Raw genomic sequence first — 17,704 nt, forward strand, 5'->3', positions numbered from 1 at the left:
CAAGAGACGACTGTCAGAACGAGAGCAGGCGAAGACTTCATAAACAGACCTTTAGTTAGCAGCTCCCAGTGCTAGGGTTTGATCCTGGACCGCAATGACACCTCACCAGATCAGCAAACTTTCTGTTACCACTGTGACACAAGTTAGGCCCAGCAGTGCTGCTGGCCACCAGCCGACAGTGAACCTCTGCGCTGGGGTTTGCACTGTGGGTGCTTTGTGCTAGTGAAAGCTAATGAAGCATCAGACCTTTAGCTTCAAACGCAGAGGCTACAGAGGTCAGGATGACTTCTTTCAGACCCCATTTGTCCAGATTTTTTTTATAATTTACAAACTTGAAGTCTTCAGCCTCAAACGACGTGGACTCAAGTGATATCATTTGAGCAACAAAATACTTTCAACAACTTTTTTTTCACATATCCAGTAGCAGTCTCCAACACCTGCAAACAGACGTATGAAAACACTCTTTAAAAATATTTAGTTTACCAATACAAAAAAGGACGAAAGGCCACAAATCCTAACAATTATACACAAGGGAAAGTTTGACTTGGCAAAAAGACTTAAACAATTAATCTATTATTCAAAATGTTGCCTTTTTTTCTTTTCTGTTGTTGAACCCTTTGAAACCTGAGCAATGAGCAATTTAATAAGACATGGCAAAACTTAGCAAAAAAAAATAGTAAAACAAAGAAAATTATGTGAAAATAAGGGGAAAACAAGTAAAAAATAAAATGCCTAAAAATATGCTGAAAATTAATTTAATATATTTGGGTTTTTTTTGTAACACAGTTTTATTTATAATAAAAAAGTATAAGAATTTCACTGTAATTATAAATATAGTTTTTCATAACATTTTTCCCCCATTTAAAAAAAAAAATCATTTTTTTAAAGTTATTTTAAGATAATTTTCCTGTCCCTTTTTACTATTTTCTTCTAATTTGTGGGACATTTCTTCCCAAGTTGCTGATTGCCTTTTTTTTCCCTCAATATCATGCGAGGAAATCAAGCTAATTTGTTCAGGGTTAAAAGCATTAAACAGCTTGTGAAAGGCGTCTGAACGCAGCACAAGAAAATTTATGTCGATCCAGGTTTGAAAGGGTTACTTAATCTTTCAGCTGTAATTGAGTGGACCCCAGGAAGACTAGCAACCCCTTTGTGGAAGCCAGCGGGGATCCAAACAGAGAATAAATTGCAGGAAGAAAAACAACACATTACACAACCAAAAAACCTCAGAGGTACAAGGTTTATATCAGCTAGTAAAGGTAATAGTAAAATCTTCTTTACTAGAAATGAAAAAAAAAGGTTCACCTCCATAAACATTTTCAATGAAATCTTCCTCTTCAGCCAGAAATCAGCAGCCTCGTGTTGTTCAAGAGCTCACAGAATAAAGAGCAGCTATCAGATTTAAATCTGTTTTTTTCTCGAAAACCATCATCCTACAGACTTCTGAATTTCCTAGAAGCAGTTGCTACTGTCAACACACTGGCGAGCTACTCTTCGATAAAACAGCATAGTGAGTGAGCAGCGAACACAGTCCTCTAAACTACAAGCGGTACTGAAATGCTGAAGTGCTCCGAGACTTTGCCTTTAGGAAGTGTGTTCAAAGAGGGAGGAGACGACACAGGAAATGTCATGGTGGTTTTTTTTCAGACTGAGAAATGTAGAATACTGGATCCGCTAAAAGACTCTTTTAAAACGTGAAGAGAATAGTAAGAGGCACAGAAAGGATGACGACATGAAAAATAGATGACATAATAAAGTTCAGGTGAAATAAACATGACACGCAAAAAAACAGAAATATTGTACGCGCTGCTCTTACTCGATTCAAGGAGGCAGTGACTCATCTTGACTGAATAAAACATGCCTCTTTTTGGAAATAATTTGACTTTAGTTACACGTCATGCATCGTCTCATCTCTCAGAAGACACTCGGTGCGGTCGTTGCATTTGCAGGTTTTTGCCCAAGTGGCTCACACACTGTTTTCCTACCTGGCATTTTTTCAGGCGTTTAGATTTAAGAGTGTCTAGGAAGACTCGGAGGGGGGAGGGACAAGGTGACTCAACCGAGGCCGAGATGGGGAGAGCGGGGAAGCCACTGGCACACACATGCAGCCACGCTCAGATGCACTCAGGCAACGACTGCATCAGTGACAATTCACCCGAGGGAGAAACAGACACACACGCCCTCAGACAGTGATGAAGAGGGAGCTGGAGAAACACCCAACTGAGCAGAGCGGAAGAGGGAGAGCAGCCACTTCGTCGCTGATGGGAGACCACATCACTCGCTCCAAAAACTGTGCAGATTTGTGGAGAGCGATCCATGATTACGGATAAAGTGACCATCAGGATGTTTCAGAATAAATGAACTCTGTTATTCAAGACATTCACTCATGTTACGATGTTCCAAAGAGCAATGATTTTGTAAGAACTGTGATAATGATGAAAATAGATTAACCCCGTGAAACCTGGATCGGCATTGGTTTTCTTGTGCTGCTTTCAGGCAATTTTCACAAGCATTTTTACCTTTGAAACCTGAACAAATTTGCTTGATTGCTTTAGAAAACACGGGAAAAAAGGCAATGAGGAACTTTGCAAGAAATGTCCCACAAACTGCAAGAAATGAGTAAAATGTGACAACGTGCAGTTTTGCTTAAAAAGAAGAAAGGGAAAGAAATATTGCCAAATTATATTTTAATTTTTTTTAATCTAAAAGTTATGTTACAGAACTATACATACTATATATATATATAATTTGTTTATTTATTCCTTTTTCCTGTAACATATTTTTTTTTTTTATATTTGTTACATTAAATTGTTATTTAATTGAATTTCTAACAACTTTTTTCAGGTTATCTTCTTATTTATGTTTTTCTTACTTTTCTTCTTTTTGGCATATTCAGGGAATTTTCTTGCTGGAACCAGAGAGTCTTTTGTATTTCTGCTTGAAAAATCACAAAATGATGTGATTGATTATCAAAATAGCAGCGGCATTAACTTTTTTTGATGACTAATTATTCCAGCTCTCGGCAACAAAATGAGATGTTTCAATACTGCCAATAAGCCATCATCATCAATTATAGAAGTTAAAATTGAGATTCTAAAATATATTGACAATGTGTGTGATCATCACAGCGTTGCCTTGAGGCACCTCTGCTCTTTACGAAGCAGCGTTTCTGTCAGAGGATGATCAGCTCTGCTCGCTGGAGAGAAAGCCCTCAGGGTTTGGGCAGCAGTCCATGCAAAAGCCAGAGCAATGATCCTCTTAGGGCCCGTTATATCATCCAGCAGGCTGACTGATATAATCCTCTAAATCAGATATTAGGAAGAAATTCGGACACAACTGAGCCTTGGCACTCCAGGAGGTTAAGCGGAGCCGACCATGCAATGGACGATGTACGAATAATGATGACACAGTGCATGCTTTTAGGTGTCATGCTATGGTGCTGGTTTTACAGGTTAGTAGCATGACTCTGGATTTGCTTAGCGTGCGGTTCAATCAATTTCTAGATCCATAAAAATATATATTACCTCATGATACTTCCTCAACAAAAGTCTAAAGTTGTGGTTTTTCAGTGTAATAACAGGAATTGCTTCTGGCTGCTCTTGTGCTACAATCCTTTTTGAAAACAAAAACAACAACCCCTCTATCTCCTGCTGCGCTGGATTCCTCCCCCCACCCTTAAGGTCGAATTAGTTACAATTCCTTGACCGCAACACTTTCCTTTTTATTGAAATCTGGGACAGATGGTCGGAGAGAGAAAGGATGCCGCGCCAGAGGCTGCTCTTATCAGAGTCATACACATCTCCGAGCACACACGTCCTAAAGCTAAAACTCGGCATATGCAACAATGGCTTCACCTGACAGGGAAATACTGGCAGTGTGTGGAAATGGAGCAGCTCCGTAACACCCGGGTCTCTAACATCACCTTTAATATCAGAATCATGTAGCCATAGATACTTTTACCTCATACTGGAATATGGAGTTATGTCACAGAGTAAACATACAATGACAGTGTCCTGAACTTCAGTTTTGCTTGAGAGATTAAGATATTAAAACCAAGAGGAATGATGTGTGCCACGAACACTTGGTTGGAGAGGTGTTAAGCCCTTTTTTTAAAAAAATAAATAAAAAAATAAACTCAAACGAATATTAAAAAGCAATCGTTGCTAGGATATCAGTATCGTATAATCCCTGTTTGTTTTGATCTGTCTGCTGGTTAATTTGATTTGTACATCTTTGTAGGAGGGTACTAAAAACAGTTAACATTGGTACAGGTCCCAGGTAACATACAAACACCTGAGGTGACAGTGACAGTCTGGCCGTTTGACACGTCAACAACTGGAGCCATTAACTTCTGCTTTCCCACAGGAGCTTCCAAGTTAGAGTTAGTCAGTCTGTTTTACAAGCTTCTACATTCTGATTGAAATACAAATTTAATGGGTAGTCTCAAATAATAAATGTTGTAAAAAGACACACGTCTTACAACTTTGAAAATCTGACTCTTTGCAGATACCATGGAGCTTTGCAAAACTGATTCGGGGAAGACTGAATTATAATCGAAATATCAATTTATGGTAATAATCTGGTCTGAATTAGCAAGAATCACAATATCAACATACTGTAATATATTGCAGTACTGCAAGCAAGGCAATATATTGCAATCTTTGAAATCTAATTTTGAATGCTTGCAGTGCACCCTTTATGACTGCCTGTTTCACAGACTCGTGCTCTTTGTGTTAACGTTACCGATATGTTGTTACGTTGGAGTAGAAGAGTCAAATGGCTAAGGAAAGATTACGAAACTGCTATCAATACAAAATCAACCACTGCAACAAATCTTTGACAATAAACACAGTATCACAAAACAAAATACTGCCATACTCAAGCGCATCTATATTTCAATACACTGCTGCTCATCTATATTGTTTTCTCTTTTTGTCTCTCTCTTTATATAAACCTTTGTAACTGTTACATATTATTGAGGGATTTTATAATGGCCTGTGGACCTGGTTTGTTCCGTAAAAGAACATTTCTAATTTAACATCATTTAGATAATGCTAATTAAGTCTCACCCCGTTCTCATTGTGCTTCTCTCCAGTGTTTCCACTCCTGCGACTCGTCTGATCCTGAGACTGCTGACTCCCTGCAAAAACCAAACAGTCGCCGTCACAAACACAGGCAGGGCAGAGACACACAGGCGTGCACAGACGCACACACACACCTACACACACACGCACACGCACACACACTTGATTCAGAGGCAACAACCATTGTCAGGAATAGTTTGAAATTTCACTGACATGATTGCTCATGACAGAGGCATTTAAGAACTGGGACAGGCACTGCTGACTAAAGCCTGTAACTCAAACTTTTTTTTTTAAGAGGGGCTTGATCTTGATGGAAAGATGAGAGTAAATGATTTAAAGCTCCACAAGAAGAGATAGAAAACCAGCCACTTCTGCTATTTGTCTAAAAATTACTGCATATCTTCATGGTAATGCTGCTGACAAAATGCACTTTTCTAGTCAAGTTCCACATGTTTATAGGATATAACTCAGATTTGTTTCAAGTATTTAGATTCTTCACTTATGTAAAAGTACTAATACCAGAATGTGAAAAAACTGTTACAAGTAAAAGTCCTGGATTGAAAATGGTACTTGAGTTAAAGTAAATAAGTGTAATCAAGCCTCTTTACAAAAGATTTTAACACACACACACACACACACACACACACCTCTCTAAAATCCAAATTATTTAAAATAATTTATAAAATTTAAAATGATAGAAAATAAAAAAATTCAAAATTATAAAAAAAGAAACAACAAAGAAAAAATATTTATCAAAATAGTTGAAAAATAATTCTCTGTGAATCGACTGATAGATTAATCGACTAATCATTGCAGCTGTACTTGTATAAACTGTTTAGTCATTTAATTTAGAACAATACATCATATTTTATAAACTCTTCTTATGTTTTATTAATGCACAAATTTCAATAAAAAAGTAAAGGAAGATGTAAGCAAAGCTGTCAGATAAATGTCGTGGAGTTAAAAGTACAATATTTCCCTCTGAAATGCAGAGGAGTAAAAGTATAAAGTGGCATGAAAAGAAAATACTCAACTACAGTACAAGTACATCAAATTCATACAAAAATACAGTAATTGAGTAAATGTACGTAGTAACACTCCACTACTGGCTTGGACTTGTAATTTTGTGTGTACTTCTTTTATATACTGTATCTACACATGCACACTGACTTCAGTTCAAGTCCCAACATTGGAATGAATGTGTCTCAGTGAGCGTGTGTAGAACTGGTTTCAGTCAGTGATTTTAAGCTCGGGTGCATTTTACACCTGGCAAGCCTCAATTAAACTTCAGGAAAGAAAAGCATTGCCTGACACCAGCGTCCATAGCTGAGCAGCCAGCCAGAACAGGTGACAGGAATTCCCCAGCAAACCTTCGACTCCACCCTCCAGGTAGAGAATACACACGGCAGATAAACCTCCAGACAGAGGAGACCACGACAATGCGCACCTTGATCACTGCTCTCAGTCGGTGAATCTTCATGCCGGAGGAAGAACTTGACTTCTTGTTTCCGAGGCCCCCATTTCTGCAGATGCTCATACATCATGTGTTCGAAGGGGATCGCTCGCTCTAAAAGAGACAGAAAAGTTATGACTGGTTAACATATTTGTCTTGTCGACAACAACAGATCTAATTCTGTTTTCTTGTATATGTCCAATAAGTGAAAAGCAAAACTCTGTGTGCCACTTAAAAGCAAAATTTAACCCTTTGAAACTTGCACAAAATGGCTTGATTCAATGAACATGGGAAGTAGGCAATGAGCAACAAAGAAAGAAATTACCCCAAAATTAGTGAGAAATTAGTAAAAAATTTACAAGAAAATTACCTGTTACTTATTTAATTTAATTAATTAATTAAATGAATTACCCAATCCAATAATTTTGTTTTCCTAGATAATACAGCTGCACAGTGCACAATTTTAAAAAGGCTTCTTTAAAGTTATTTTAAAATATCTGCATCTAAGTTGTTCCTTAATGGGTTTTTTTTTTAATTAAGTAGCCTATTTTTATTATTTATTTTAAAATCAACTAACAAGCGCTTCCTTTAATCCTGTGGGCGTCCTCGCTGTCTCGAGGAAATGTCTGTCCCTTTATGAGTCCACTGTTTGTTGCTGCAGTGCAGCCTGTGTCAGTAACCTCAGTGAGCTTTATTCTGGTTCGTGTTTTTTTCATCGTCTGCACATCTTTTAGGGTGGATTACCCTTCATTAATAAATAAGCTATGCTGGCTTTTAGCGTGAACGACTTTTATTCTACTTTGCAGTGGTCACTGTGGCTGTAAGAGTCAGTGTTTGATTTGTCTGTTCTGAACAAACATGGCGGTGCAACATGGTGATCTCCATGGATGAGAACCTGCTTCCTTATGTAGATATAAACAACTGGTTCCAAGGTGACAAAAACACAACGATTCATATTTTCAGGTGATTATACACTAACAAAAACTTACTTATTTTATTAGATTCAAAATATATCAATGCATCTCCCTAAATCCTACACACTGGACCTTTAAATATAGAAAATAAAAATGTAAGCATGGCAAAGCTGCAATTTTTCCTGTTTCCTGCTGCCCTAAGGACTTACTGTTTTGCTCAGTTTTTGGAGGGGGTTGTTTCTGCATCAAACTGGATAGAGCCTGCGTACAGGGATTGCAGAGATGATGTACAACAGGCCAGTGTAAACTTGGCTTGGGAGTGAATGAAAGGAAAGTGTGTGCATTTGATGTTAATGCACTGACAACTACAATGATTAAAATGCTAATCCAGTAAAGACCATCACAGAACAAAGGATAAACTTGTGACCTATAAGTCACTTTAATATTGTCATGGCAAATTAACAGCATAAAGTTTTCAGACTCAAGTGATGATATCCCTATAAAAATTGGGATTGAAGGACAACTACATGAGCCAAAACTTTTTTCATATTTCAAGAGAACGGTGCTCTGCGGGCAAAGAGCGACAAGGGACAGAGACAAAGGAGCAGACGACTGCATTGTCGGGCACCAGCCGAACACGATTGCATAACGTGGGTTAATAAAGCCCTCGGCTGGGTCGCTGTTTTCAACAGGGGAGTGGCCCCTCAGCAAAAAACGCTGATAACACCGGGTGTGTCAGCATGACTGTGTTGATGGGAGCCAACCATTTGGACCGAGTGGAATCTGATGTGACAGTGCTGCGGACTGTGCCAGTACGTAACCTTTTTTTGACCTCCAGATGTGAGCTTTAAGTATAATAATATTTTCTACTGTACTTTTGTTAGTACATGCTTTTCTCCTTTTTTTTTTAAAGAAAAATGTGCCCTATATCCACCATTTTCCTCCACTCAGGTAGTCATGCATGGCCCGGCTTGGCAACTGAACCTTCGTTAATTAAGTGCTTGTTTCTTCAGTAATGAGGAAGGCTAAAGGCTCCTGCTTTATATAATTAAATTCTTGTGCATTTAAGTGAAGTGTCAAGCTCACTGATAATGAGTTTCAGATTCGTGCACTGCTGATGACACCCACTTTAAAAATGCAGAGCAGTGAGTATTGCATCCCACAATAAAAGAAGCACTCACCACTCTGAACTCTCCCTAACGAGCAGCACTTTTTCAACCAGCTCTTACCGTTGCCTCTCCAGACCTCAGCCAGGTGGCAGCCGCTCTCGCCGGGCTCTTTGCAGAACTCGACGACATCCCGGCACGTCGTCTCAGGGGTGATGGGCACCTCAGTCACAGCCTGTTCCCCATCACTGAGGTACACCGTCAATATCATCTGAAAAAGAAATAAAAATGTAAAAATCATGAAAGAAGAACATAAAAAACAAGCCAAATTGTGTAACTGATTATTAATCACTCAAAGGCAGCTTGTAACTTATACTACAGCTAGAGTAAAATGGTTAATAATAGGAAGAGAGAATAGGATGATGACTGTTTTGCACATTTGTGATTTTTCTTATCATCATCATTATTATTATTATTATTATTATTGTTATTATTATCATTATTATTATTATCATTATTATTATCATTATTATTATTATTGTTATTATTATTATTATTATTATTGTTATTATTATTATTGTTATTATTATCATTATTATTTCAATATCATTATTATGGTATTACTTACTTTTTTGTTATTCTTTTTTTTTTTTTAAATCACGCTTACCCATAACTACTTGCTTATTTGTATCTGATGGACTGTTTGTCAAAGTTTTCCTTTTACTAAGAAAGATTTGTTATGTGGGATGGGAGAGATTTTTTTTTAAAATGTTCGTTCTGTTCCAAGATGGTATTGCATGAAAATGTGTTCTGTGTTAAAAAAAAAAAAAAAAAAAGGAGGACATTTGAGATATACAAGAAATGAGAAATTATGTAACTGCCAGTCAGATGTGGTTTAAGGACGAAGCTTAGCCCACTCTTAGCCCTGTCTGCTGGGGCGACACTTTGCCGTCCACCAGCACAGACTGTGAGTTTGAGCTGCTGGTGGACTCATGCCCGTGCCTGCCACATTTCTGTTTACTATGATTACAGCCTGCCTGAGCATAGAATATACACTGTTTAGCCTGGGAGTTGAAACATAGCAATACAAGCCCCCACATGCTTCGGTCTGTACTCTCATCAAACTGAAATGGAAGAAGTGTCTGTCTCTTTGTGCATCAGTTTTCTCAACCACTGTTCTTTCGATCAAGTTTAAGGACGTGGGTCAGAAATCTACTTGCCCAAAGTTGATTTTCACGCTCCTTTGTACAAATGGTTCATTTATTAGTGGTTATAAAATAACAACTCGACGTGCCTTTGAAAATGGTCCATTTTTTCCACCTTGTTCTTAAACACCCAACAAAACTCCTGTTTCTAAGATACTGACAATGATGCATTGTACTTCAGTTCATAAACTTGATCTGCTGTCATTTTCTCACGAGTGCCCAATCTGCACTGCACATCTGCAACTCTCAACAGAGATGAGAAAACAGCGAAATAAGGTACTTCCATTATTAGCTCCAGAAAAAAAGTCTTATTATTTTCCAACTCGCCCAGCTGGTCAAGTGACTGACTAGATTTACTGGTCCAATGTGGCTTTTTACTTCCCCTGAGCATCTTTTACTGTTGAGCCTTGACTTGGCAGGTGTACTGCTGAGGTCCCAAGAAGGAGAAGTGTTGAGTATGAGCTCTTGAGATCTACAGCACATGCTTATTGGTAGTGCATCATTACACACTATTAAATGTGTTGAGAGAGGACCCCTAATAACACTATAACAATAATAGACTGCAGAACAGCATGCTGGGTACAGTTTGTGCTCCAGTGCATTCAAGAAAAGAGAGACTGGAGATGTTAAATTGTAGCAAGACATAACTGTCAGAATGGTTTTTTTTGTTGTTGTACCCTAAATAGGTAGCTGTAAGCAAATCATGCAAATACTTTAGCACTGGTAGTGAAGGCAACTATGTCATAGAAGGTGTATTGCTCAGGACCCAAGGAAGTGTTGAGTTAGCCGCACTTTGGACCACTTCGTCCATGACTCCCTCTGCAGCAAAGTCCAGGCAGCGTAGATGCAGGAGTTTGACATCACTCTTTTGCAATGCACAACCGTCAGAAAAACATGCCGACATCAATAAGAGGAACTGATGAGCTCAGAGGCAAATGATTCCAATACATCAGACTATTTGGACCCAGTTCAAAACTGGGACCAGTTCTCTATTCCCAGCCCTAGTCTAGTGTGAAGTTGTTTGGATGAGTGATTCTCGTAAAAGCAAGCAGCAATACTGTAGGTCAAACATTCGTTTAGTTCCAAACAGGCACATTTTGAATGTGCTGAAAACAGTAAAGAAGTAAAAGCAGAGATCGCAAACTTCTTTTGAAAAACTTAACAAAAAACCGTCACAACATGTTGAGCCAAAGGACGTCTAAGGAACCTTCTGGTCTATCCTAATATATCCAGCTACATGTGAGCTACTAAATGGCTGAAGGTAATAGCCTGGAGGCAGAAGACAGAGGATATGATGAAGACTTAAATGAACTTCATTCATCCTTAATGCAGCATCTTAAAGCAATTACCTGAAAATGTTCAGAGGGCTGCAAGTGCTCCTTTGTACCTGCAGCTATCAGGCTGTACAACACTCCCTGTTCAAACATCTTCAGCCGACTAGTAGAGTAACAAGAGAAAAGTGTCTGCAATATATATATATATAATTGACCTTTGGACTAATCTATATGGTACTCCCTGAGAAGTTTGTGCTTGAATACACAGGCTGATTAATCACATAGCTTATTGATAGAAATCTAACAAGCAGCAAGGGCTGAACAATCAGATACTTTATTATGATTTTTCGACTAATATTGGGATTTAAATTGCAATCTTTTATAAATTAAGACTCCTAATCCAGTTGGTGGTCCACACAGGATTAAACTTAAGAAAAAAACAAGTGGCAGAGCTTCTCTCTAGAGTATCTTTGCACAACACAAAGAGTGCAAAATCATAATCAATCCTCAATTTGGCTTGGGTAACTTGTAATGGCCATTTTTTTGGCTCTTTATAGACTTAAAAACATAATTAGCATGTCATGTATGTCAGTTAATTCCCCCACTATCAGTTTATGAGCACATTTGCTCTGTGTGCCTTTTATCTAGCCAGAAGGAAGATTATTACGGTAATAAGAACAACTTTCATGGATTTTTTGACAACACTGAAGCATATTGGATTTAATAAGGTTCTTTTACACTAATAGTAGGCAGACCATTAAATCTCAAATACACACACACAGTTTCCCATGCATGTCCAATGTTACCCCTAAAGGAAAAAAGCTGAAGAAGGCAAAAAACAAAATAAAATCCCCAAATCCAGACGGTCCAAGCTGATAAAAACATATCTAAGAAGATTCAGTGACTGCAAAGTATCGACTCACTGGGTTAAATACTTCTGTAGGGCATTAAAAAAAACACTGATCCACTTTAATTTTAGAATGTAAAATGGGGAAACATTAATTTTCACAATTTGAAAACTCATTTTTTGGATAAACAACTGACATCTTCGTTGAATAAAGCCAAAAAACAGGATGAGAGGAGCAGTGGCTGCAGTGTCGTCTAAAGCTCTATAAACACTGAGGAGGGAAAGTTATGCCATCAAAACCTAACTGTTTTATTAACAAATATTTAGTTTAATTAATATGATAATGTTTCTCATCTGCCTTATTTAGACCAGCCCACATTAATGTCTTTGCTCCTGTAATTGATTTTTTTGGGAGATGAGAACAAGCCAAAAGAATTGATATGAACGTCTCTATATTCAGTGTTACAGCACGTCTACATGTGTTTTTCTTTCTGCCATATTTTCAATGTTTTCCATGGCACAAAGCACTCAGGGGGGCTGAGGTGTGCCTTCCTGTTTCATGTGACAGGCCTCACTTTTCATGTCACAACAGAGAGACAGGACTGTGAAGAGATCACAAGATAAAGTGCAGAGAGCCAAAATAAAGAATACATCCACAACAAAGCCGAGAGTTTGGAGGGCTGTCCAAAATGATATAAAAAAAAAAAACAATGGCTGTGCTTGAAAAGAGAGTTTATCGTGGCCTTCGTGCAAGTCAGATGCGAGTTCAGGTAGCTGTCAGTAAACAGAGTCGAAAAGGGAAATCCGGATTCTCAACATATCAGTAGTTTGCTTTTAACCTGTTCACCTTTCACAGCTCACTGGTTGAACACGACAGGGAGAATTTGAGACACGAGAAACAGTACAACACAAAGAAAACCAAGTAATCAGGACTTAAAGTGAAACATTACTTACACAATCAAAGGGCTCTGTTATCCTTCTCTTGCCGTCTAGACCAACAGCACTTTGTTTGCATATGGCTCACAATGTCAAACCATAGTCCACAATGTCAAACAAAATCAATGCACCAAAACTTCCAATGACAACTCCAACACAACCACTACACAGTTTACTTTGAGGAGAATATATATACAGAGTCAGTTCAGCCCAAAATCAAAAGGATATATTTTTCCTGTTGCCTTGAGTGCTGTTTATCAGTCTACATTGTTTTGGTGTCAGTGGTTGAGTGCAGGAGATATCGACCCCAGAGATGTCGGCCTTCTCTGCAAAATAATGGAACTAGATTTCACTCTTGTGGTGCTCAAAGCACACAAAAAAAATACCCGGTTACTAACCACGCAAAAGGACAAGGACAAGAAGGTCATGTTTATGACAGCAAGATGTAAACATTAATGGCATCCTCCTCGGCTGAGCTGTAACATTAGATTAGCTAGCTCAGTGGTTCTAGGTGAGCTAACAGTAGATGCACGCTTCCCTCTGTGCAATGATACGGTTGGCAGGTGTAGCTTGGTAGAAAGAAAATAGATCCTACATGAAACTGCTCACAACAAGATGAGTGGATTATCTTGAGTAACTGGGGGCCTGTTGCAGAAAGCAGGTTTATCAAAATCCGAGTCTCACCCTGAACTCTGAGCTGATGAAATCTGAGATGGAAAACTCTGAGTTTTCTGTTTCAGAAAAGCTGATTGGAGTCAGTTCACACAACTCTGCACTTAGAGCACAACAGCCAAGTGCAATCTAGTTCCATTATATGCGAGAGAAGGCAGACATCTCTACAGCCCATATCTCCAGTTCTCGGCAACTCACACCAAAACGATCTAGACTGATCAGAGGAAAATTATGTATTTTTGGTTTTTGGGATGGACTGTCCCTTTAAAGTATCAGCTGCAATTAATTTTATACACGCGTCATCAAGTTGGTGCTCCAATGTAATGAGAGATGAAGTTTCATTGATGTACAGCTGTACGTGAGGGCCTCAGGGTGCATATGTAGTGCTCCAGAAATTGCCAGCTTACGTCAAGTAATATCAAAGTTTAGTCTGAGCCACCCTATGGATTATTACTCCCAGAGTTTCTCTGAGACAAAGTGACTCACCCTTTGTAATAATGCAGCTGTGTGATTCATTGACATTTTCTGCAGCAGGCTCACTGTAATCACTTTTGCCTCTGCGACTTCACTCAGCTGATCATGAGTGTAACAGCTCTTATTTTGGCAAATTCAGAAAGTACATATCATCAAAAAAAATACAGGAGCTGTGGCACTTATTCTTAGGCAACGCTGTGTCCATCCATCTATGACTTCATGTTGCTTCTCACAGTGTAATTATCCCAGACAGACTACTAACTGATATCATTTTGGGGACCAGAAACAGAAAAAAATGAGGGCGAAAATGAAAGAAAAGTGTTGTAAGTAAGCTGGAGACTAGTTGTGTCCACATTTTACTGATAGATAATTACTTTGCTAATCCCCCAAAGGATATTGGTGTTCTGCCATCTGCATAATAAGAAACAACATAGTGCAGGAAGAAAAATAGTGAACACAAAACAGCCCAGTGAGGCCAGCAACAACATCAGTTTGAATACAGATAAGACTGATGCCATTATTTGAATTAGCTCTGGTGCATCTTTAATCTCATTTACAATATTGTAATGAAATACTGCAGTAATAATATGAAACTCTTCATCAATATCTGCACTCCAACAACCAAATCAGTATTTTTAATATGACCTACATGCTGTATATCCTTCAGAGCATGTCAGAACAACCCTTTAATGAATCAGGACACAAAATTAACCAAAGACAACATAACTACAGTGCAAATTTGGGCCTAATTCAAATTGGTCACCAAGAAAACAACCTAATATACCCTCACATAAACAGAAATTGTGTAAATATACATTAAGAGAGTGACAGCGTAGTAAACAGAAACCCCAGTGATGCAGCCGACTGACCACGGGAGAAATACCAACCGCCCTCACTAAGTTGCGTCTGCCCATGGTCTTGGCTCTTTTGCCTGCCCGCCGTTTCCTCCTGATCTCCTTCTTTGGTGGCCGGTGATGCTCCTTTGCCCAAATGGGATTTTCCTTGGAGAGGCTAACAAGGCCGCGTAACACCAGAGTCACAAACCTCTTCATCATAGCACTGCCGCTGATGCAGGCATGAGACTTAATTGTTATGCCATTCCGAGCAGACCTCTGAAACCGACGGCGGTTCGTGCATTTGAGAAGTGCTGCAGAGGAGACTTGGGAGGAAAAAACACTTGCTGTATGTGTAATTCGGGGAGGGAGGAGGGGGAAGGGAGAGCGAGAGAGAAACAAACAGTAAGTGAGAGAGAGAGAGAGAGAGGGAGTCACAGGGTGGTGGAGGAGGGTGCTGACAAGTCCTACTATTGGAAAATCGTCCCTTGGTTGTGCCAGTGGCTGCAGCACCAATGACTCCCTGCTAATGACTGGCAAGCGGGTCACAGCACTGTCATGTATGGGGCCGTACATGACGAGAAACATATAGTACTCATCTTGCCTGATGCATAATGCCACAGTGGGCATCATCTGGAGATTGTGGCATTTATCATTTAACTCCTGAGAGGGAAAGAGGAATGCTTCGCTGGCTGGCCTGATCTGCAGCAGGATGATTCAGATGGTCATTTCCTCTCACAAATCCTGTCACTCATTTACTCCCAAAGAGGTACCGACAATGAAGAAGAAAGATCGAGAAGACTATTGCTGACCAAGACCACAAACTTTGACTGGAAACTTCCACAAAAGCCATCAACTTAAGACAATAATGTTTGGGCGTGTACCACCACAACATGTTATACCAGGGTATTTATAAATAACAACTGTATGATTTTCAATACTCACAAAAAATACAGACACTCCTCATTCTATTAAACTGATACGGAAATGCTGTATTGAGTAGGGTTAGATACTGCCACTCTATGCCAGCATGGCACTGGTTCCTAAACAACTGGTACCTACCAAACAGAATTATAACGCTGACTTTGATGCCACATAGAACGAGCGAGCGTGTGTGTGCTGTTGATGGTGAAGCTGTAGCAGCCGGCGTAGAGAGTATGAGGTTAAGTGGCAGCGCAGTGTGTGTAGTCTATGCTGTTTGTCAGTGAATAAATGCTACAAGTCCTTAAGACCCAAGCTAAGCTCCGGTGTCTTGCTCGTCACCTGCTGATTGAAGTGAAGGGTATTGTCACCAAAGTTAGCAAGTTAAGTTAGCCTCCCAGGCTCCCTTAAGGTGGACTGTTAAGGTGGACCAGCTGTTATAATTGTAGTGACAGTCTCTGCCACTCCTACACAGATAATAGAGAAATATCTGTCTGCTGAGTCTCTCCTGAGTTAGTGAGGCAATTACAGATCCCAATGCAGAACTGAATTTGTTAATGGTGCTTTGTATTTATCCATATCTATAAAGTAAGCATACTTTAAGCTGTTGACTATACTGTAACAATATGAAGTTTAAATTTGCCTTTGCAATTAAAAAAAATAAAGTATCAGGCCAGGCACCATTCAGGCACTGGTATTTTACAAAAAAAAAAAAAAAAAGATACCCAACCCTTGTATTAAGGTAATACAGTGTACAGCACATGCCACCAAAGGTCAGTCTCCACTGTGGAACAGGAAGCTGAGTTTAGAAAGATGGTGACTACGAGTGTTGCAGATGTGTGCCTTTGATTGAAAGCTGACTAATGTACAGAGCTAAAGGGACATGGGAATAGGAATGAAGAATGGGAAGAATTTGATGGTGGAAAAAAATGATAAAAAAAAATAGATGGTGAAAAAAAATGACGGTGGAAAAAAACAGAAGATTAAACAAAAACTGGTACCTAAATACCTTTCTTGGGAGAAAGCAAAACTTTCTCCGCAGATTTTTTTTCCCCCACCATCTATTTTTTTCCACCAGCATTTTTTTAACCATCATTTTTTTCATTATCATTTTTTTCAACATCTGATTTTTTTTCAGCACCTAATGTTTTTTTCTACTTCCCATTTAATTTTAGGGACTTCATACTCATGTAGATGAGAGGAAGAAAATTAATTAATAATATGTACATATTCAACCAATAAGACAAGAGATCTAGCTGTCTTAAACAAGTGGAAGTTGTTAAATAAATCAATCTACCTTTTTTCATCTGTTTACAGCGAGTTCGAGGAAAAAGGTACAACATTCACAGTCATAGATTATACTTATGGCATCTTACTATTAAATGACGAGTGCTTTATGATATGGGTTGGCTGATGTCATTTTTGACCAGCAAACCTCCAAAAATGGTAAAAGCGACAATAAGATGCAATGTTTACATTTCCTGTAAGTCATGCTCGACCCAGCTCTGCCGTGTGAGATTAATGCCACTTGACAATCTACTCAGCTCAAAAGTTCCCCTTAACAACAGAGCATTAGTCGACGCAGCCACACAGACCTAGATCTGCGAAGGTCTCATTGGCTGCCGGAGTCACGCGAGACCCAAGTGCAGGGCTGCCTCTCTGCTCCACTGGCTCTTTGACTCTGATAGCCTGTTGGTGCCACAGGGTACAAACGTCTACAGAGGCTACCATCGCAGTCAATCCTCCGAACTCAACGGCTGCGGCGAACACGGAGTTACTTCTCTGTTACCTCTTGAAAACTCCCTGAAGTTGCGTTGGCGATGAACTAAACATTACTGTGATACTGTATTTTCAACCTACGCACAATCATTCAGACAGATATCTGGCTGAGACTGAATCACCTCTATTTATGATGACACCACCTTACTGTAAACTTATCCTGCATCTGAGTTCATGTTCCCTTCCCTGAAGGCCAGAAGGGCTGC

The 17,704-nt window shown here is 39.1% G+C and overlaps 1 protein-coding gene across 4 annotated transcripts in view; it reads right to left on the reverse strand.

Annotated features, from left to right (window-relative positions):
- Positions 1 to 17,704, reverse strand: part of ppp1r13bb (protein phosphatase 1, regulatory subunit 13Bb) — a 43,456-nt gene that overhangs the window by 22,597 nt on the left and 3,155 nt on the right. For 2 of the 4 annotated variants that reach the window (XM_088089200.1, XM_088089199.1), the window contains exons 1-4: positions 14,853 to 15,090; positions 8,681 to 8,828; positions 6,532 to 6,651; positions 5,070 to 5,140 (exon numbers count right to left, since the gene is read on the reverse strand). In XM_088089200.1, coding sequence (XP_087945326.1) covers positions 5,070 to 5,140; positions 6,532 to 6,651; positions 8,681 to 8,828; positions 14,853 to 15,020 — 507 coding nt within the window. In that variant the 5' untranslated portion in view covers positions 15,021 to 15,090. Of the gene's footprint in view, positions 1 to 5,069; positions 5,141 to 6,531; positions 6,652 to 8,680; positions 8,829 to 14,852; positions 15,091 to 17,704 lie in introns of those variants that run through there. The other 2 variants (XM_088089201.1, XM_088089202.1) reach the window with 2 other exon arrangements.

This window comes from Plectropomus leopardus, chromosome 16 (assembly GCF_026936395.1).
Source record: "Plectropomus leopardus strain MGB_pleo_1.0 chromosome 16, ASM2693639v1, whole genome shotgun sequence".
Classification (NCBI taxonomy): domain Eukaryota; kingdom Metazoa; phylum Chordata; class Actinopteri; order Perciformes; family Serranidae; genus Plectropomus; species Plectropomus leopardus.